We start from the raw sequence: 23,794 nt of genomic DNA, 5'->3' as shown, positions 1-23,794 counted from the left end.
CAACTAAGCTTGTATTAAATGTTAAAAGCAGGCAGATGTGTTAGTAAGAGTCGTAAGACAAATGTATATCCTGCCTGCTTGAAAAGTTTCAAAATTCAAAATTCACAAAAGGTGATATTTTCTTGAACTGCAGCAAGATATTTACATTACATTTGCATTTAGTTATGGCTTGCTATTTACCATAACTGCTGAAAAAACTTTTGACTGGCAGAACAAGTTCAAGACGGGAATTTTTTTTCCCTCTACAAACTTGCATGGGAGGTGCAAAGCAAACAAACCTAGAGAAATGTATTAAGAACAAAGACAAAAATAAAGGTTACCTTGCCGCACACACACCCAGAGTATCTTGAGGTTTCAGAAAGCCAAATTTAAGACTCTTTATGAATCCTTTTAAGCTACCTGAAAATGAGTTTTGGGGCTAAACAAAAGCAAAAAAAAATAAATAAATACAGCCTTCTTCTTTTTGAAGATGGCTAATGAAAGCATCAAAAACGAGAAGCAGAGAAAGAAATAACGATATAAACAAAAAATTATTAAGACATTAAGTCCATTTGTGAACAGATTTTGCATATTGTGCTACAAACTACCCCTCTACTTTAATCCTAAAATGGAAATAGAGCGCACAACTGGGTGGAGGGAAGTAGTCTGTCATTTTTATTAGTCATTCTTCCTAAAGCTAGCTCTGAGGCATCTGGTGATTAACCTCTAGATGTCCTCCATTAAATAAATCCAGACAATAATTGGAACAAGGTGTACTTCCACACCATCGATGAAGCACTGGCAATCAGCCTTCAGAGGGAACGTTTTAGACTACAAATCCTAATTAGAAAATAATGGCCTTTCAGTACTTAACAGGTTCTGTCAGGACACCCTCGGCCTGTCTTTCAGGAGCACTTTTCTTCCTCAGTGTGGAGGGAACTCCTCAAGAATAGCTTTCGCTTGTAATTTCTCCTCATCTTTAGATGTGATGTCTTGAGATATGGCAATGTCATCCTGATCTTTGCTATTCTCTTTTCTGTGGGTGGTGCACAATAACAGCCCATCCTACTCCCTGTTTCCCCATATATCTATATCTCCGTGCCTGCCACCATGTCCACATGACCATTTTCTCCACATATAGAGATTATACACTGCCCAAAACCCTCTCTTCTCCTTTTATAACCCCTTTCTCCTTCCATGCCCCTGTCCCTCCCTCAGCAGAGTGTGATAATACAGGCCTAATCCCTCTCTTCTCTCAATCCCTCCGTTGAATGAAAGAAAGGATATAAGCACATTACAAATCTCATTACTAGGCTTTAGGTGTGCCTCTGTGTGTGCCTGTGCTGCATACAACTTCTTCATCAGCTGTTAACAGTAGGTGAGTGGAGTGGGGATGTATGCAAAGAGCGTCTGCCTATAGAGTACCTGCTCAGTACATAGTCTGTGCCAGCTTGTGTATAAGTGTGTGATTTTCAAGAGTAAATGAATGTGTGTTTGCTGCAATAACGAGGGGCGGGCAATGATAGCTGTCAACACAAGATTTGCATAAGTAGACAAGTGGTGGGTAAGCACGGAGGAACACACTCGCTCACACACCGACGTACACAAACACCGCAGATTACTCTGTCCTATTCTACTCCATTCCGTTCCACTGTGCATGGTTTTTAGATGTCAGATCTGATTAGTTATGCCTGATTATGATTCATATTATTCACATTATTTTGTTATAAATTTGTGTTTGCTGGGCACGCTAGGGTACGCGCTGAGGCAGAACAGGGTGCTGATAAACATGTCAGATTGATACAGCTGACAATTTTGTTGCTGTCAAAAGGAGCAGCTGCGGAAATTCATGCCAGTTTGCACTCCTAACAAAAAATAAACCTGGGAGCGCAGTGGGAAAGGACAAAAAGTGCATCACTGCAAAATGGCCACAGAGACAGGATCTGACATCAAGAGAAATAAGCCAATTTCTTGCTTTATAAATGACTAGTTAAACTGAGCACATCGAAACATTACTTTTAAATGAGTCATTTTGTATTCCAGCATTAGTTTAACCTTAGATAGTATGGGGAACAGAAAATGCCCACAGAGCTCTACTCCAGAGACTCTGAAGTGGCTCAACAAGCTCACAGAGTCCAGCTTGGCCGATGGCCTTTCCTGCAAGACTCCAGGGGTGCTGGTGCAGAGCAGGGGTGAGAAGCATAGAACTTGTGCCTTCACAAACAATGAACAGCACCCTCTCAGCGCTGTATTCACAGCTCAGCAGAGCACTCCGGGCCAAAACCCTTTCACTCCCTGAGTGCTAAACTGAGCCATTTAGGAAGGCCTTTCCGCCTACAGCTATCGGACTGTTCGACAGCCCATTTGTCATTCGGTGGGTGCTTTTATCCAAAGTGCCCTACAGATCCACAAGTGTTTACATTTTTAGCATGGGTGCCCCAGGGGAAATGAAACACCTAACCCTTGCAGTGGCAGTGCCTCGCTAAATTAGTCTAAATGTAATAACTGCAATAAGGATGATGCATTGTGACACTATTATGGTAACATTGTCTAGTGACACAGCACTAGAATTACCACCTTGCGGTTATATGCCTCTGTAAACCTGCACTTACAGTTTACATCCATGTCTGACAGTGAAAACGGTGTCTCCCCTTTTGCTCCTGAAATACAATGCAATGGCCAGAGAAGTGTTTTTGCAGAACATGATAATGTAACACTGAAGTTGACCTTTGACCTTTGGGATATAAAAAGTCAATACTTCATCATGTTATTGTATTAGACATCTGTGTGAAATTCTGTCATAATTAGCACACGAAATGATAGCGCATGAATAACTGTATGCATTTGCATTTGACTGACATACCCATGGTGACAGGAGGGATGACAGGGTCTGTGGAGGAAGGCTTAGCCTTGACTGGGATGGGTGTGGTTGGTCCATTTACCATCACATGACCTGTATAGGAACATAAAAATAGACAACACCTGTCAGATGCAGTCGTGTAACATAGAAAATCCTGTCAAGACAATAAAGAAGAGAGAAAAAAAAAATCAATGAGGGATATAAAACAGCAGCGCTGAGGCTAGTAAGGATTATGGTCATATGTTTATATAGGGCAGGGCTTTCCTCCTTTGTGTCCTATATTTATGAGTTAGAGATATTCGCGGCATCTACCAGCACACCAATCAGTCACACAATCAATCACATCGCTGGTTTTAAGTTTGAGTTGTATGCAAAAAAGCTCAGCACTTTACCCTTCTCTGGTTGTTATCTTCTTACTACACTCTACAAAAATGTTAATGCACCACTTTTGTTTTCACTCCCATCATTCAGAAGTTTAAATAAAAGATATTATACATTTTCTATGCACACAAAGGGCGTATTTCTTACATGTTACTAAACACTTCTCCTTTTCCAAGATAATAATCCACCTGACAGGTGTGGCATATCAAGATGCCTATTTAACATGATTATTACACAGGTGTACAAAAAGTTCACAAAGGCATGTACATCCAGGTACTGGACAAGAGATAACACAAGGCACGAAAAAAAGAAAGTCCGCACACTAGCTTATGCTCCCATGAATATTTTATATAACTACCATTGAAGCGACATTTCAAATTACATGTCTGACGAGGAGCATGTAGCTCGAAACATCACCTTAGTGGTAATTATATTAAATAATAATGGGAGCATAATCTAGTGAGCAGACTTTGTTTTTTCTTCTCTTATTACACAGGTGTGCCTTGGGATGAAGGGCCACTCTAAAATGTGCAGTCTAATCATTAAAGAAGACATTTATAAGGTTTTTCAATGACTGGCACTATAGATATGCAATTTTTGGTCACATGGGATTCCTCTATGAAGAGAACAGGCCTACAAAGCCCAAGACGCCATACAAGGTGAGCAGTTCCCCACTCATGACAGTTAAGACAAACTGTCATCAGGTCAAGACCCTGGTGAGGAAACCAAACACTGAGATGAGCTTCACTGATTCAAGTTCTGACCGAAATTCTTAAATAGTGCAAACCAGTTATTGCATCAGCTGTTCGAGTGGCTGGTCTCGACAGTCTTGCAGGTGAAGATGCTGGATGTGGAGCTCCTGAGCTGGCATAGATCCGTGCAATCTTCGGTTTAAATGCTGGTTGGATGTACTGCCAAATACACGGATGTGACATTGGAGACAGCTTATGGTAGTGAAATGAACATTCGGTTCATGGGCCACAGCTCTGGTGGACAGTCCTGCAGTCAGTATGCCAATGACCCGCTTCCTCAAATCCTTCAACATCTGTGGCATCGTTTCGTGTGATAACACTGCACATTTCAGAGTGGCCTTTTATTGTGACTATCCTCTGCACATCTAGATGTAGCCATCATGCTGCTAAGTCAGCGTCTTGAAATGCCACACCTGTCAGGTGGAAGTGCTCACCAACAAACGTTTTGACAAATCTGTGACCAAAATTTGAGATTAGTAAATAGTGTGTGTGCATAGAGCCTTAGATTGTACATTTAAACTTGGAGCAAAACCATAAACTGTAACCAAAACAATGTACATTATCCCAGATTTCCAGTGTAAATGTTGTTATTGGATCCATTATAAGCTTTATAGATCCCATTAGCCCTCTCTCTCATTTTCCCACCAAAGCCAAAATGTCATAATCCTGTACTGACAAATCAGTTTTTATGCATTAGAGGTCCAGTCTCCGAAATTAGCTCAGCTATAATATACAGCATGGTACTTCCCGTTTAAAAGCTCACTGAAAGACTGTAAAAGCCACAGAAACTATCATGAAGTGATAGCAGATAGGAGGTTGCAGAGCTATTAACCTCATAATCACAGCTGTCTGTATATAGGCCTGGTTTTTAACTAAATGTCACTGTTTGAAACAGCAGCAGACTAAATTCAGAATAACAGCTGTAATGTCACAGCATTAGTGTGTGTGTGTGTTGTGTATATACTCACCCAGGTAGTGCAGTAGTTTCTGGGCTCGGTTCTGAGTGGGTTTGAGGTTGAAGAGTTCCTGGTTCTCGTCGATAAACTGGGTGTCCACGGTTGAGTGAAGGAACTGGTGGTTGGCAAAGACGTTCTGGAGGAACGGGATGTTGGTCTAGAGATGGAAAGAGATGGATAAACAGAGAAGGAGGCTTTTATATTGTTGTCCTCTTCTGAATGAGCATGTTACACAAAGGGTTTATATAAGCACCAAACAACACACAAAGACAAAATACATACGTGTAAAGAGAGACAAGACAGCAGTCATTCAGCTCAAGTCCTATTCAGCAAATCAATCACTTGAAAGAAAAGAGAGCTGTTCTTTGGAACACAACAACTTGCTTATGAGCGCCGTGTTACACATTTGTGAAAGTCCACACAAATTTTACTGAACCAGAGTGGAATCACAAAAAAAAAAACCCAAAACAAAAAACCCATTCAGACAACAAAATATGCTCAACAGTGCACAATCTTAGCTTTAATAGACCAACAAACACATGAAGGGCAGAGGGATAAAGTCAACTATTGAAAGTAATTACATTCCATTTCTATTTTGTTGTTGTTTGTTTGCCTCAAAAGTATTATCACGCCAATTAAGCTCTCTAAATTAACAAAGGAAGGGAGAGTGAACGAGAGAGAAGAGAGAGGAAAGAGATGTAATTGTTGGGAGTTAATTTCATTACTAGATTTGTTGCTCTTTTTTTCCACTCTTGTAAGCCCGTCTTAACAATGCAGACGGCTTTGAATTGCTTTAAGAGGTGGAAGAAGTGAAAAAGAGGGTAAAAGAGGAGTGAGACTGACAGAAAAAAAGGAAGGGGAAGAGAGATTAGTGGAAAGAAAAGCAGAAATGTTAGTTGGAGGGATTCAGTGAAAGGAGGATATGGTAATATGATCTCAGAGCGGCTTTAGATATGTTTATCGCTATTTAATGTCCCCAAGGGAAGGTAGAGAGTGATGGAATGTAAACTCTGTGAAAAGATTATTTCTCAAAGTTTGCTAAAAGTGTCTTTGCATGTGACCCAAAATGTTGGTGTCTTAAGCGGCATTTAAAACGAAGTAAACCCCTGCCATTCATGACCTCGCATCCAAGTATCCTTTTTATTTATAAATGCACATAAACACAGAAACAGAGCTCAGAACCAAGAGAGAGTCCCCAAGGACATGCTGGGTGTTGGGTACAAAGCAGCTCCTTCTCAACTCAGCAATACAACATCCGCCTCACTATCTATATATACATTCCATACATAGATCTCTCTGTCACACGTGTAGGCTTACAAACTGCATTAAATGCAAACACAACCCACAGATGGACAGAATTTACAACCACAATTAGGGTGTTTAGCCGACAGTCAAACCCAGAGTGACTTGAAATAATTGCTGCAGCATAATCACTCAGGAATCCCATAATTGCAAAGAGGGAGCTGAGCAATAAACCAAGTGCACTTACACATACCTTATTACCAGCACTGAGAAAGGGGGAGATGCAGCGGACAGATCAATGTGCTCAGGAGAATAAAGAGCATGTTGGCCATACTAATAGAGATGTATACAATGAGAATTGTAATGTTTTTATTAGAAGGGATAGGATAGAAATACAGAGGAAAAAAAGCAGAGAAAGAACAAAGAGACAGCAGAAGTCAGTGGACAAAGAGAAATCTATTTCCAGAGTGAGAAGGATTTATAGCGTCAGAGAGACATCTTTTTTCTATCAATGTATAAAGCCAATGAAGCAGCATTAATATTGAGAAATTGAGACACAAAACTGTGCACGTCTTTCCAAGATTTCGCATTCCCAGCGAGCTGAGAGGGTTTCATTTTCTGAGGTGCACAGGCGAACACACACAAAATGACACTGTATCCTCAGCTGCTATAGGGAGGAGAAAGAGAGGAGACCCGAGGGATTCGCATAGCTGTGCTGCAATACCAGGCCTTGGGCTGTGGACCAAAACAGAGAAGGGATTTCTGCCCAAATGCTATAATGCAATATGACTTCAGAAACCTGTGGACATCTTTTTTCTTCCATTTTTAGTATCTGCCCACAGAACTACTATATATTCTTCTGCATACTTGCATGTCCTTGAGGAAAATAAGCAGCCATATGAAATCTGGATATTGTCATATTGTACATTTTATTAATATTAAAGGTTGCATATTATGCTCATTGCTTGTATTTTAGGTTTCTACTGGAACATATTTACATGTTTCAGTGTTAAAAAATACTGAACCAATGAACCAATAATAGAAATATTATTTGGTATTGTACTGTGTGCCTGAATATACCTAGATCCACCCTCTATCTGAAACGCTCCATTTTAGCGCCTACCCTGTAAGCTCCCTCTGGAAAAAGCCCCGCCCTGATTGATCAGTGTTTGCTGGTCTTCCACATCTGCACTCTTGGCCTCTCTTCACTCACAAAGCAGCTGTAACGGCAGTTTCTACCTTTTTATAGTTTAGTTGTGATATGAAGAAGCTCATTTAAAGGCACAGTTTCAGAGTACGGACTGTGTGCATTTATTTTTGTGAATTGAGTGTTTTGATACTTTTACAGTGTTTATATTGCAGCTGTAACTGCTTTGTATTAAAAAAAATCTGACTTTTTACAATATGAGACCTTTACAGATTTGACAGATAGAAACAAGAGCCAACAGCTAGCCTGGCTCTATCCAAAAGTAATAAAATCTGCCTACCAGCACCTCCAAGCTTACTAATTAACACATTATATCTTGTTTGTTTAATCCATACTAAAGTAGGGGTAGGGGAAAGTTTTGTTTCCACATTTCAAACTTTATGCTAAGCTAGAATAAATAGCTACTGTCGTTGGCATTTATATTTACCGTGCAGACGTGTGAGAGGGGTCAACCTTCTAATTTTGTTCTTTGCACGAATGGATAAAAGCACATCTCTCCGAATGATCATTTCTTTTAGTTGGCAACATTATGTTGAAGGGGAGTCTTTTTACTGACTGCAAATATCTCTTCCACTTGCAATACAAATAGGACAAGGTCAAAGGTTGAAAAGTAGCACAAAAATTAGGACAGAAAAAGAGGAAAATGTAAAAATGAAAGAGAAAGTTTTTTTATTTATGTTTGTTATTACCTTCTTTGGAGGAAAGCTGTTTTTTTTTTTTAATTGGGCCTTCGCGAATTTGGACATTTCACCTGCACAAGTTTTGTAAATTTCCCTCTTTTTTTCAATGTTTGATGTCATCTTCATCTATAATTTATACGTGTAAACAAAGTTAATAAGTGAGCATAAGGGAGAAAAGCAATCAAAAGGTATAAATAAAATAAAAGATGTGGAGAGGCAGAGACAGCGGATGGGAGATGAATAACACAAACAGCCGCTATTAATGAAAAAACTCAAAAAAATGGAGAGGGAAGACAGATGCCATTAATACATGGAGGTTTGTCCTTTTCCTCTCTGCTGTACCAGATCAATGTGTTCATTATCAGGCTGCTCTGGAAGCCTGTGGCTACCACGCACACTAACACACTATACACACACACACACACGCACACAGTCTCTTCATTCTTTCTCCATGTTTCCACTAATGATGTGAGACACACACACTCTGAAAAAGGCCCACACACATAGGACTCTGACTTTCCAACGCTCAGCATCTCTTCAGCATTTTTCTCTCTGCCTTCATCCGGCTCTCGGTGATATCACACACACACAAATACTCGACACAGGCCCTTCCCTGATTTAGATGCCCTGTAACAACCACTTGGCTACAGCTCTCAGAGCTATGCGCACAGCATGCAAAACACACACTTTCTTGCAAGAGATGATTGTAGCTTCTGCTACCAAATTGTTTTCAGATTGCGAACACGAGCACACACACACACACACCTTTGAGTACTGTATTAGTTTTAGTAGGAGAGTAAACACGTCTAAATGTGAATTAATGCTCTTGTTCACACACCCACGCTCTCTCTGACGGCGAACAATTTAACTCATACACAGAAGGTTCGGGATTAGAAGTCATGGCTTCATTCTGGTGCAAAAGAAATTCTCTGTGCTTTTATTTTCCACCCAAAAAAATGACATTAGGTTCTGACTATCCCAACATTTATTTTTCGCAGTGCTCCGTTTATCACCAGAAAGTCTATTTTATTTGCTTCTCTGCTCACAGCCGCTCATTATCACTCTTTGCAATCAGCCTTCCTGGTGAGTGCCAAACTAACACAGTGAGGTAAGTATTGATGTCCTGGGCTGTTGGCTTGGCTGCAAACACAAGTTGGCTTAGTGCAACACAGCCGTATAACACTTTGACTCTGGCTTCAGGGCCTCTGGCTTGTTGGCTTTTTAGTTTCACTTTGTTCTACATCTAAGTTCAACATTAAGAAAAAGCAATGCACTGCGATGCTAATATTATTTTTCTGCTTCGGAGGACTGTCGAAGTTGTCATCCAACATCCAAATGTCATCAATACAGACTGAATTTACACCTGGCAGTAAAATGCAGTCTGGATATCTTGGAGGGAAAAAACACATCACCTGCTATTTTATGTATTCTCGTTGTCTGCAATCTGTCTGCACTGGAACTGGATGTCATTTTTCACTATGCAAATCAGACAAGTAGGTGGGGTGGACAACAATAAAAAGTCAAAACAACCAGGTGTTGCTGTCCAGAATGCTTTTAACTATTCTGTGTGTATCCAATTTACAACTCTAAACAGGCAGAGAAGTGGCAGCAGGGAAATGAAGAGCAGAGTCATGTTTGGAGTGCTCCACATGTGGACTTTGCTCCGAATGGGCATGAGCTCTCTCATTAATGTGAAGACAGAAAGCATTGGCTGAAAATCAAGCAGAATGTCATGGTAGCTGAACAGATCAGATCAAATCAAAACTCTGACTCTCTGACATTTACACCTCACCTATTCAAACCAACCACAATACAGAATCATCATTTCAAGAATCACGCACAGGGGCGTGTCAAGGGAGTGGCCTTAGTGGCATGGACCACCCCTTAAATCTGATAGGCCCTCCCAAGAGACACCCAATTATTATCTGTTCAGTCAGTTTGAACTATTAGACGAGTTACTGAATTTTTGTTTGAAAGTACAATTCAGTCCAAAACCTGAGAGGCAGTAATGTGGAAGAGTAGAGAGAGTGTCTAGCCTGAATAATTTTACAGATACATTGATACAACTGTTAAAAAGTTACTTTTGGAGGAACAATTTCTTTAATAAATTATGGAAGATTTATTTTGCATTTGTGTGGTGTCACTGTCACTGTTGTGTTGTGATTGGTAAGTCTATTTATCTTTTAAACTTTACACAGGAATGTAAGACACTGCAATGTTAGTATTTAAAGTAGGTATGGGCACTGGAGACAAAAATGGTAAATTGGTACGCGTGTGCCCGCAGCAGCGCTTGTACTTACCCTACACAAGTGATTGCCCCACTTTGGCCATCCCAAAAATCTGGACATGCCACTTGTCACACATATCCTGTCTTTTTGCCAAATTTTTGAGAGTGTTAATATAAACCCCAGTTAGGTCATATTCAAGCCTGGAGTCAAGTCTGAAACTTGTCTGAGATGTGAGGAGTTTAAAATACAAATACAGCTTCTCAGATATGCTGCAGAGGGCACATGTTGACTGAGGTTACCTAATGGTCTGTTTGTGTGAATGTTTGAGTTTATTTTTCATCACAATGATCCATATCCATCTGCAGTTCAATACCACCATAGTACCATATATTCAAAGAACTCTATTGCTAATGCTCCACAAATATATTGCGTTTTTTTTTATTTTTTATGGCACCAATCTCTATCACACATCGTGATGCTCACATCAGCCACACATCGACCTGTTTTGTAATTAAAAAATGAAGAGCTCCAGGTGACATTTGGCCAGACTCATTAAAAAGGAGATAATGCCCACAGCTGTTGCCCCGGTTACCTGGTGTTTTGGATAAAGACACCAGGTGAGGGCTGGCAGTGACAGAGAGATATTATGGGAGGGAGAGAGGATTTAACTGATGATTTTTCTTGATGGTGATTTGCTGTTTTTTGATGCATCCTTTACCAACACACCTTTTGATTTCAAGCTACCAGTTTCTCTGGTTATTTTGTAGCAATCAGGTGAAAATTGCACCAAATTTTGACAAACCACACAGAAGTGACCAGTAAGGCCTGTGGATTTGCACATAGCGGTGAATTGTATCTTGTTTTACTGAAACAGAACACTCAGAATGTCACTTTGCCCTCCCACCATTGGCTCCTTGCTGGCTCACATTGGGTTTCAAATCCTGAAGCTCGCCTATAAAGCCAGGAACATGCTTGGTGAAATCCTGTGTTGGCAGGGTGTCTCTGATCTCCAGCTAAACTGGATCCACCCTCACCCAAAGGTCCCTTGTAAACGAGGCTGTTCTGTTCCTGCTGCTCGTAAAGATCAGCAGATTTAACCATCTTCAAATGCAGACCCACCTCCTTGAAAAGCATCTGGTCTGACAACGCTTCAGTCTGAATGTGTCATGTTATCTTAGCATTTCCTTGTGATCAACTTGCAGGATGTTTTATCTCTCGCTTACATACACTCTGTGCTTTCTAAGAAAAACAGACGGTTTTTGTCAGTGTATTTTTCTTTTTTAGAGACAATAAATGATTTGCTTTATACAACACCGGACGCAAAATTATCAGAGATGCAAATTTTGAGTTTGAATTTTCATTACACACACGTGCACAACACAGACACCTGATCTCCGTCTCCCAAACACAAACACTGCGTCTCTCTGTCACACACGGCCTTCACGCTCCTTCAGTGATTAGGAGTTGAATAGGGGAGCTGTCAGGTCATTCGTCTTTCCTCTCCTCTCCTCCTCTGTCTCCCCTATCCCCATCCGTCACGCCTTAACCACTGGCCCGGACACATAAACAAGATCAACACACACACACACACAGCCCGAAGAGTGAACGTACACTCACATAGACATGTAGGGGGGGCTCTCACACTTATATCAGCTACAAATTTACTCAAGCAGACAAGGCATGCCCAAAATAAACACACACACACACACACACACACACACACACACACACACACACACACACACACACACACACACACACACACACACACACACACACACACACCTCTGTCTCTTACAGCAGCCCAAAGGCAGCAGCGAGCAAACACACACAAACTCAAGTAAATATTTATAATGGAAGACTCAAGAACCTAAGGCTTGGAAAACAACACACGTGGACAAACAAGCACACAGTGATGACACACGTGGTTGAAAAAACAACAATGTGGCCACACACACACACACACACACACACACACACACACACACACACAAAGTGACTCAGTGTCATGTCGCTGAGATGTTTTGGTCGCAGTTGGCCGTTAATGACTTTGCTGCAGTGCACTGATTGGTTTATTAGAAGGTCAGCAAGCCAGTCACTTCATGAATGTGTCCACTCTTGCATCTTTATTCTTATCTGCTGCATCTGTTTGTGTCCAGAGGCAGAGTGAGCAGGTCAAGGTGTCAACAAGTCACCATCACAGTCTGTGCTGATGTGACTAACAACTGTGACCACATCTCACCTCTGTGTGTCTTTTCAATTTCATCCTTTAACTCCAAGGTCATGCTTTAATTATCTGCTCACTTTTCTGCTCTCTAATTCCCCTCTTTATTTCTCATCTCTTTTCGGTTTCTTAAAGTAACCATTGACTATTCACCATGACAACCATCTTCATCCAATTCCATAAGCTCTTACAACCATGAAATAACTGAAAAATGTTTTTAATGCCAAAAGGAAAAGCAGCAGTGGTCTAATATTTCAAATCTCTCTCACACACTCCTCACACCTGTCTTACAACCAGACCCCCATTTCAAAGATAACAGATTCATGCAGGGCTATTTCATGGCTGCGCCTAAAAATCCAGAATCAGTGTTTGACATTTGCCAAGGGGCTTTTTCCTCAGTGAAATAAAATATCTGATTGGGGATCTTTCCGGTAATAACTGCTATCATTGCTCCCGGCAGAGGAATGCTCACCTTGGAGTTCATCAGGGGAGCTGTGGCCAGAAATACTTTTATTGTAAATAAGCTCATATAAAGAAACTGACAAAATATTAGTAAATAAATTAGCAAAAGCTATCTCCTTGTAGCATTTCTTGTCTCTGCATGGAACTGTGTACCTGTGGTTTCATGACACACAGTCCTTGTTAAGAGAGCTAAGATCTTCATAAAAAAAGACTTCATAAAACTATGAAAAAGAGCAAGACAAGGAAGGGAAAGTAATATATACGCTTTAAGATATTCCAGACACACTTTGAAACTCAGTGAAAACAGGACATTCTTTATGTGTTTCAGCTGCATCTCTGTGTTGAGTAAGACTCTGTCCGTGGTGCTGAACTTGCCAGACATCCCAGACAAAGTATGACACTGGGGAAATAACAGCAACATCTACTGCACTGTTAAGTCAAGCATAACTACAATGTGCAACAAAAAAACTGACTCTCAAGATCTTAAGCATAAACAGTAAAGATTTCTTTGGAGTCAGCTGCTCCCATACAGCAAAGGCTCTTCTAACTCACCAATTTGCCCCATTCAATTTGAGAGGACACATTTATTGTAAAAGCACTAGTCAATTTGTCAGCAGTCTAAAAAGCAAATGCTTTGCAGCTATGAAATATGTTGTGTGTAAGTACTCTGAAATATAAACAGCTCTAACCACATATGTTTTCCAGACGATTACAGGGGTTTCTAATTTTTCTGCAGCGACTGCTAAAAGAAATTTTGGGAAATGTGGGAGATTGCAAAGTGATGAGATGATGAGGCAAGGTAAGTGAAAGTGTAGGGTTAGGCAATAAACTGAATATACATGATGAGCGCAGCTTATTCCACAAATTAAATGACTATATTGCAAAAAGCATAAATTGTGACGCCACTTTTTTTTTCATACTGGCATAAGACTTCAGCACTTTGGTTCTCTCTTTTTCTCAAAGACACACATAAAAAAAGTCTCACAAGCATGTCACACACACTCCTAAGTTCATCTAGACCACTTTGTGAATTTCTCAGCAATAGTATTTGAGTAGGCAAGGCATATGTTTTTGTATCTGCAGGAATCCAGACTGTGAAAATTTAGCATTTTGCCACCATGAAGCACCAGTGCAACTTCCAAATAATATTTATACATGGACAAGAGAGCCGTTTGTTTCCAGCTGACAATGAATAAATCTTCATGTCTGAAGGCGCTGTTGTAACAGTTCAACTTTCTGATGACAGCTAACTGTTGACCAGAAGCTTCAATTCCATGACAAAAACATTAACACTTCCTGCCCGAGACGAACCGGCTGCTTGAGAATAACAGCACCGGTGGCTCAGCTCGGATTTATTTAATTTAAACAACACTTAATTTAGCTTTATTATAATAGTATTTTATTTAGCTCTATTATGACAGAAGCTACTTTATTTAACATTTTTAAACTGTATCTAATTTCACAATTAAGAATTTTTGTAGTCCTCAGTAGTTTATAGATTTCAAAATATCAAGATAAAGATTGTGTATCGCTATACAGCCTGAAAATATCGCATTATCATTTTTAAACCATATCACCCAGCCCTATGAGTGGATACAACAAAGGTACATTTTTTGACATGTACACACAATAACCAAATAAATGTTCTTTACATCACAAAATGACTATACATACATCATTTAAAGATATTCTTGAAAAAACTATGCAATATTACGGCTTCTTTGCTACTACGGGAAATGCATTCACCAGGAATCATGTCATCTCGTCATAGTGTGACTCTGACTCATCTGCTATCAACAACTGTGGTGCTGAACTAGCTAAAGAAAGGCCTTCTCAGACTCTTTCAGGGACCCTGAGACACAGCCTTATTAAAACAGATAGCTACTTAGTGGTATTTTGGGAATCCTTAAATGGTAGGCCTGTGACGCATTAAACGACTCGTGATGTACTCCAAACCCGCAGAGTGTGTCTTCTCTGACTCTGTTAGCAGGTGGTTGGTCTGCTGTGTTAATTATACTTGAACTTGTGAATGATCTCACTCTTAGTAGGTTGTATGTATGCAAAAACTGGAAGAATTTAACTGGAATTCATGTTGTTTTTATGATATAAGTACTAATCAGCATTAAAGGCCCCTTATTATGGTCATTTTCAGGTTCATACTTGGATGTTGGATCTCTACAATAGCATGTTTACATGCTTAAATGTTAAAAAAACACATTACTTTTTAAAATCTATCTGCCTGAATATACCTGTATTCACCCTCTGTCCGAAACCTTTCATTTTAATGCCTGTTTCATGACCTTTATATAATATAGAATACCTTTATATAATATAGAATAATACATGAAAATCTAAAATTTTGCAATATAAGACCCTGAACACATCATCAAACACACTTTGCTAAGTGTTTTTTTTAATCTATATAAACACTGTATTTTTATGATGCAGCAACAACTCTATCTTTGAGTTCATATTTCTTAAAACCAACAACTCCCCTCGAAAAATATAAACCACTGAACTCGTGGTCCTTCAGAGAGTTTTGAGATAGTATAAAGCAGCATAAAGCAGCAGGAGATCTTCAACCGTTCAGAGGTTGAGGAGAACATTGGGAATTCATAGTTTCACTCTTGGATCCCAGCTCAATAAACCCTATTACTACCGCTATCACATAGACATGCACCAGAGGCACAACTAGAAGCTATTTGGTCTAAAAAATAATACAAACTGATATTCTACAACAAAACACAGAAGATCTGCTCTACAAATGATCTTTTTTAACATGAAGAAGAGCACTTGTCAGGCTCCAAACTCTTGGCAGTATGATGAATTTAATTTGGATATACATGCTGAATCATTTTAGAGCACTATTTCAGTCAGCAGATGAGCTTCAGGCGATGGGTTTTGATGAAAGCAAGTTCGAATGGCTCTTCTTTTGCTCGACTGTTATTCATGTCAATGGAAACTTGTTGACCTGCCAAAAGAGAGATATAATTTTTGTTTCAGGCTTGATGTGTAGTTTAATATCTTCTCTACCGCCAGCTCAGCAGCAGGTTTCCATCGATGTGCTATGACTGCTAACTCCCTGACGAGAGAGTCACTGGTGTATTTATAATGAACAAACTCACAGCATGCTGGGTTGGATTCAAGTTTTTGAAAATGTTTTCAACTCGGGGAATCATAGTCTTGCTGTGAGACCTCACAGTGTGTGGACACCCAGGCTTGGATAACACCTAAATGTAACTCATTTCTAATAAACTGTAATAGAAATTCTCTTACTTCTGTCATCATATTGTGATTATATCAATTTATAATGTATAACAATTGTCAATTTTGCTCTCTGTGTTTTAAAGCAGGGGTAATTCATAATTTATAGCTACAAGATACACATAACTATTAGATGCAATGGATATTTCAGTCTAAAACCTTATATTATCTCACCTCCTGTACAAAATCTACATAGTATTATCATTCATTATCAGACTGCTTACCTTTGACATCCAATTACTTCTACCTGGTACGCCTATGACTCATTTTAGATCCAGAGTCTAAGTTTAAAGAGATAAGGAGCTGTGGTATTTATGTGTTGAGCAACATGCAGAAGTGAAATGCAAACAGAAATTCATTGAGGTGGTACATATATATATATATATATATATATATATATATATGATATATATGATACATATATATATATATATATATATATATATATATATATATATATATATGATATATATGATACATATATATACCCAGCAAGGTGCTGGTTGCAACAAATGTGCAGTATTACAGAGTAGAAAGAAACCGGGCAAATAAAAAGCACAAAAAAATAAGCAAAATGATGGTAATCATAGCACCAGAGCCAAATTTTCAAGGTGTGACTTTCAATTTTAAGTCCTGTAGAATTACTACAGCTGCACACTGAACAACCCTTTGCCAGTCTAATTAGCGAGTACTGACTGCACACTCAAAAATCAAACACATTCTCTAGTCAGGTTTGGGCTGCAAATGTTACAAAGTGTTCTGAAAGTGTCAACACTGTCGGTAACAAATGCTTTGCCACATGGAGCAGAGAAAGGTGTTCATAATAACACAAAAACACAAAAACCCTGGGCCTCATTTATAAAACTCTGGAGAATCAACACTACATGTTTGAGCTTGTGCAAATGAGAAAATGTACCTATGCTGAAAAATATACTGATTAATAAATCCTTGCATGTGCCTGCTGGTGTGCAATTTGCTTAAAAGAATCAAGCCCTCGACACACCCACATTTAACCATAAATGGTCAATGCAAAGCGCCTCAAAAATGTTGATGCAAAGAAATTAGCCTGTTCTTTACGGTGAATCACAGCAAAAACCAAGTGTCAGTGCAGCATTTACATGTTTACGGCAATCAGAATGACTGCTTCTCACATTGCCAAAATGATCACAACTATCAGAGGTATCCCAGATCCTGTGATATCATTTGAAAATGAAAATTTGACAGGTGAACACAATTTATTTGTTTAGTTTAGTTACAGAAAACCTGGCCTACAATGTGATTAGGACTCATTATAGTGATAAAAAGCTGTCACTGACTTTATTTTCACATTTTGCCCATTTTCACAATCAATATGTGCAGGTGGCAAAAAATGTGCCAGGTGAGGTGACTGGCATGTGTGGCACCCATAGTGGTGTCAAGAGTGTGCCCTGTGCACCTGGCAGCACAGCCGTGTTTGCTGCAGCATTTTTACACAATTTTACTAGGTGATATATATACAGTTTTAGAAGACATTGTTGAAAACTACTGACACTGGTCTGGCAGTAATTCATGCTATTTGATGTTAATATGGATGTCTTTAAACAGTGATGATAATTCCATCAGTTAGTCTAGTTAACGTGGTTGATGTGAAAAGAAGTACATTCACTCTGATTTCTGGGGAAGCCAGACCTTTTCTGAATCCTGCCACCTGCCACATCCTGGCATCATCCTAGTTTTTCAACAGCTGCAGAGCGCTCCGTAGCTCACTGTGAATGTCAGCATACAGTTTGGTCCTCTACTTTGGGCTCTGGAGATGGGAATGTGATGGCACTGATGAAATTTTGAACAAAATTTGATATGAGATTTGTTTTTCCTTTATCTTTATTGAAAGGTGCTTATTGAAAACGTATGGCTCACTAGCACAAGCAAATAACACTGCTGGTTTGAATATTTGCGTTTTTATGAGCAAAGTGTGAAATTAAATGTGTTAGAGACATCATTACGTGTATTCTCTCACACTTCTTTTCTACCATCTGGCTTCAATTTACCACCTTAATATGTGCATCACCAACTCCCCAATTCCATACCAATTACGCTAGATTTTTTTTTTTTTTTAGAAAAATATAAATTACAAATCAATTGCTGTTATAGTACTTTTACTATGTTAATATACAGATGTATATCAATTTGTTATGATGGAATTAGTTGTATTACCAGCACTATTATTATTTCCACACATGTATTCTCGGTAATTGTCATTACACCAATCTGAAAACATAAGAAATGGTGAAAAAAATCCTACTGATTGATAATTTCTTTCATCAAATATATGATGGAATAGTATAAACATTAAGTATTAACAACAGCAAATATCTATCCTTTTTTATCTCATAAAAAATAAAAATGCATTGTCTTAGCATCACTACCTTGGCTTTAGAAAGTGAAACAAAAAAAATTAAATGTATCACTTAACAGCAATGGGAATTTCTTTTTATTTCTTAGCAAATAATTAAGTGTAATTATTATCTTCACTACCTTTACTGTAAAAGTCAATATGAACTGAGCATGTTGCCAATAAAGCAAACTAATTGAATTGAAATTGAAAATTGAATTGACAGCTCAGTCAGGTTAAGTTCAACACATTTTTCATTAAGCTCTAAGAAAAGGTTGAGCAGGATATTATGATCTCATCATTCACCCAAACACAGTAGCCCGCATTTTATAGTACACACTGTAGAAACTAAGGCCAAATTCTGCAGTTAACAATATTTATGTATTTTCAATAAATCTGTCCTTTTCCATTTTAAAAAGCTGTTTTACTAAGAGTTACATGGTTCTTCTCATATCCTCCTGCTTAGTTAGTTTTCCTATTGCATCAAAAGAATAACTGTAAAATATATTTCTTAACTACCTTGGGGTTACTTTAGGTGACAGACTCCAAGGGCACACAAAACAGGATTCAGTTAGTCACATGTTGCTCACTGGAGATCAAAGCAAAGCAGTGTTATCACATTCACTTCAATCAGTTTCCATTTATTATCAAAGAAATGCATCTCATCTAATGTCCTCTCTGCACTGATGACTACTGTCAGAAGTGAAAAGGTGATTCATCCATGCCGCACTAATAGATATTGAGCCACGATGCCCCAACTTCTATTTAAAAAACTAACGGTGATTCATCCATGCCGCACTAATAGATATTGAGCCACGCTAGCTGGACTCCTATTTAAAAAGCTAACCAATATAGAAATGTTGACTCAACCAACAAGACCATATTTAATCTTTCCCTTCCATCTATGGCTCAGCATGACGCCTTGAATCCTAAAACATCTCTATTTTCAGGGACCAGGGCAGCCCACAACACCAAACAACTAATATCTGCCTCTTATTTACAGAATGTACTATAACTGTCTGAATTTTCTCTGCACAGAACATCATGAATTATTTATTTGAATATATTTATAGCCTATCATGTTTGCCTGTGATTTTCTTGACAGTATTTATAGGTTTTCATATTTCTTTTTAATGCTCTTTGATCAGGGCTCCCGCTCCTCCTCCTACTACTCTGTGGGTGTTCTTATCATGAGGCAGTGTGCACAGCTCATGAGCGCTGACCGTGGTACTGAAATGGCCGTTCCACGTAATGACGTTCCAGTGCATTGTGCCAGTAAGCCGCGCCAGTGAGCAACGCTTGGCACACCTGAACTGAAAGCAGTCATTTATTAATGTTATTAGTTACACCTGCATTTAACAAGTCAAAAATGTCCCACTGTGAGAAAGGTCTCTTAGCTATGTTTACTCATGCAGCCCATAATCCAGTCATAATGGGATTAAAGTAGTAATGTGACTGAGGTGGAGCCCATGTAAACAACATACTCAGATTCTGTTAATGCAATTATTCTCATGGTTAGAATAAGCTTGATGATAGTGCAAGTTTAGATTAGATTATTTTAAGGGCATTTCAGTAATGTAAACACCTTAATCCAGCTATGACTCTCTACTGGAGTTTTAACAGCAATTTTGCAACACATGGCACTCCAACTGCTTGATGACAGATGCACAAGATGTCAGCTGGTAAGACACTTGACTCTGTGCTTCCACTGCATTGTGTTGAGGAGCACTCTCTGGGTGACAAACAAACTTTTCTGTGCTCTGTGTGCAATTTACAATGACAGAGTGGCACGTCTTTATTTGGGGAAAACATTTCAGTATGCTCTACAGTGTTAAAAGAACAACCCAAAGCAGAGTTTTGCTGCAATATTCAAACAAAGATAGCCATGGTTAACCACAGCATTATGATGACAGGAAACTAGAATTACCGTCTGATGGTTGATTGCCTCTGCACACCAATCAAGTTGCACTTAAGGTTCACGTCTATGTCTATGAAAGCATAGATGCTTCACACACACACACACACACACACACACACACACACACACACACACACACACAGGCAGCACAAAAGATCAATACAATCAGCACAGTTTCGAGTTCGGCACCCAAGATTAGTGTCACCAGTTTCGTGTCCAAATGTTTCACCTTCTGTTCTTCACCTTCGACCAACAAAATGTAATAAATTCATTATGGAGTTCAATTGAATGTTTGTGCCAAGTTTAAAAGACTAACCCCAAAGTGTTCTTAAGATATTGGATTCACAGGAATGACACAGACAAGGTCACAGTGACCTTGAACTTTGACCTACAACAACCAAAATCTAATGACATCATCGTTCAGTCAAAGTGGACGTGTGCGTGCCAAATTTGAAGAAATTTGTTTAAGATGTTTTTGAGATATCGCATTCACGAGAATGGTACAGACGGATAGAAGTCGTAAACACAACACAAAACAAAGATAGCCAGGAGAAACCACAGCCTCATGACCACAGTGGAAAAAAACCCAATGCAGCATAAAAACTGGGGTATTATTGGAACATTTTAATATGCAGTCCATAAAAGCGCATTGGACTAGTTCTTCACACTGATTATAAACTATAATCTGATAATTATATGCATGTGAATTTGTCAATGTACTCTGTTTCTTTCTGTAAGACACACACAGACACACATCCCTGCATTTCTAACAGAACTAATGCCAAGAAACTGCAGCTTATTTCAGGGGAAGCAATCAACAAACAAAATCTAATTTGCAATCTTTTCATTTGCACCTCCCAGCTTTGTATTTCGACATTTAACAGCCTCTCTTTTTTTCTGTACGGTCCATTGCGTTTCTGTACAGACCCATTTACAACACAAAGAAAGTTTCATTGGTTGCTTTTTATCCATCGTTTGTTGTAAATTCCAGCGGCACATAATGCATAAAGCCACCCCACTCCTGGAAACACTTGGATTGCACGTTTCGTTTTTTTCTCTAAGCAACATATTCCTGAAGTCATTTCAACCCAGTGTCTTTACGTCTGAGTGTATTTGTCAAGGTTTTACACTTAAAGCAATATAGACAAATGAGAGCCAACATGTTTTTCTCGTACTTCATTGACTGCTGCCGATGGCTTCCAAAACGTTCTGCCGGCAGTAACTGGGAAATCATTTGGAGACACTATTACTAATGCAGAGGAAAGAAATAAAAGCACAATGACGTGCAAATGGCTTCAAGAGCAAAATTAGAAGGCGGGGTTGTGTGGCTGTTGTGTGAGGGACTGTGTGTCTCTGTCCTTGTCTCTCATTATCCCTAGATTGAGACAAATAGAGGGGGATCTGCCCTTCGATCTAAACCTCCACACCATTTACCCCTGACATCACAGCTGAGCAAGTGCGGGTCTGTGTGTGTGTGTGTGTGTGTGTGTGTGTGTGTGTGTTTCATTTAGCCTTGTAAGATGTGTGTGTGTGTGTCTAACCACAGTGTTGTGTCCATGTCCTCATTTGTGTGACATTATTGTGTGTGATCATGCTGATCTCTGACTGGGTGTTTATGTTCAATCATGCTTTGTGTGTGAGCATGTTGTTTGTGTGAAATGCATGTACCATGTGTGTCAAGCATGTGAAGTTCATTTGTGTGTGTGTGTGTGTGTGTGTGTGTGTGTGTGTATTTGGGAGCATTTGAAACACTGGCGATTATGTGTGATCTGTATGTGTGCACAGGTGCTCTCTGAGTGCATTTGTTACCGTTTATATTTAGCCCGCGTGTTACAGAAACTCTGTGACTCATTTATACGCAGAAAAAAATGTCCTAACTCGATGACAAACCAACCGAATGGATAAACATTAAATGGAAAAGAGGAGTAGAATTACTTCATTTTGACTGCTATTTCTAATACAATCAAAGGATTTCAGTTCCTAAAAATCTCAACCACATAGTTAAAACGTGTCTTCCATTTTCTCACAGTCTGTCTCTCACTCTTTCACACACACACACACACACACACACACACACACACACACAAACACTAATATACGTTCTTGCTGCTGGCAAAGACATGTTCTTCAGCTGCACTCTTTTTTGTACCACCTGTCTGTTTTCTGCTTATTGCAACATTCAGAAAAACACAACTATAGCTGTTTCCTTCCAGTCTTAAGAGTAAATAAAAGTTAAGTAAAATGTGGCTGAGGAATCTGTTCCCGCTGTTGACTCCAGCACATCGGATTTAAACTGAAGTAATGACTATGAGGCTAAAAGGTGCCCTGTGGAGTATTCTTGTAAACAAACAAAAGTGTTTACATTCACAGTTTCTTGCCAGTATCCTTGAGGTCTAATAAAGGTCCTGGATACATTTCCTTCCTCATTAAAAAAAATTTGCAAAACTGATTTTTGCAAGTACTGTGGTCCTGCATTGTTAATGTCATACATTACATACGTTACTTGCTTGTTTTGCTTTTTCTGCACATAGCTGCAAAGCTGCCACATGTGGATCCTTGGAATTGTTGCAACCATTAGCAGGACTGTACATCGCATCACAAGCTGCTAAGTGTGTGTGCATTTATGTCTTCATGCATGGGCTCAAGACAAACAATACCAGGATGCGCTCATGGAAAAACTGCTCCGTAGCTCTACCAGAGGCTACAAAAAATCTTGGACAGTAGACTTGTAGTGTGGTTGGTCATTAAGCGCTTATTCAACCAAATACACATTGGTTGGACAGTTGCTGTTGTTACTTTAATGAGGCCGTGTGTCCACCAAAGTAGTTTTCTTGCCAGCTGACAGCGACGAGCTTAACTTTTTAATCAAATTTTAACAGGACTATGGATAAATAGAACTAAAGAAAACTTTGCACATTTATTTACAGACAGGAGAGAAGTGAGCAGAACACAACTTACAGAAAAACAGGCAAAGGTCCGCCTGATGAAGGTCTAAAACGTTTCATTAAAATAATGATTTTTGCAAGTTTTCTCTGAATGAATAAATAATCACAGGAGACATTCAGTGTCAGATTTATCAGTATGGATCTATTTTACTAAGTCTCTAAAAGGACACTGCGGAGCCATTGTTTGAGCGGATGGATGGTGAATGTTAGCTCTCTGAGCCAAAAATAGTCTCATCAGTCATGTGCAACACTTAATGTTGACTTGTGCAGCTCAGGTGGCAAAGTGTTACAGTGCACAGTTTATTTTTGGATAACATTACACTGG

At 39.2% G+C, this 23,794-nt stretch overlaps 1 protein-coding gene across 2 annotated transcripts in view; it reads right to left on the bottom strand.

Moving 5' to 3' along the window:
• Positions 1-23,794, bottom strand: part of pcxb (pyruvate carboxylase b) — a 356,057-nt gene that overhangs the window by 70,667 nt on the left and 261,596 nt on the right. For both annotated transcript variants that reach the window (XM_042512173.2, XM_042512174.2), the window contains exons 13-14: positions 4,941-5,085; positions 2,843-2,932 (exon numbers count right to left, since the gene is read on the bottom strand). In XM_042512173.2, coding sequence (XP_042368107.1) covers positions 2,843-2,932; positions 4,941-5,085 — 235 coding nt within the window. The remainder of the gene's footprint in view (positions 1-2,842; positions 2,933-4,940; positions 5,086-23,794) is intronic.

The sequence above is a fragment of the Plectropomus leopardus genome, chromosome 23, assembly GCF_026936395.1.
Source record: "Plectropomus leopardus strain MGB_pleo_1.0 chromosome 23, ASM2693639v1, whole genome shotgun sequence".
Taxonomy (NCBI): domain Eukaryota; kingdom Metazoa; phylum Chordata; class Actinopteri; order Perciformes; family Serranidae; genus Plectropomus; species Plectropomus leopardus.
The sequence above is the reverse complement of the archived record's forward strand: the minus strand, read 5'-3'. Positions and strand labels throughout refer to the sequence as shown.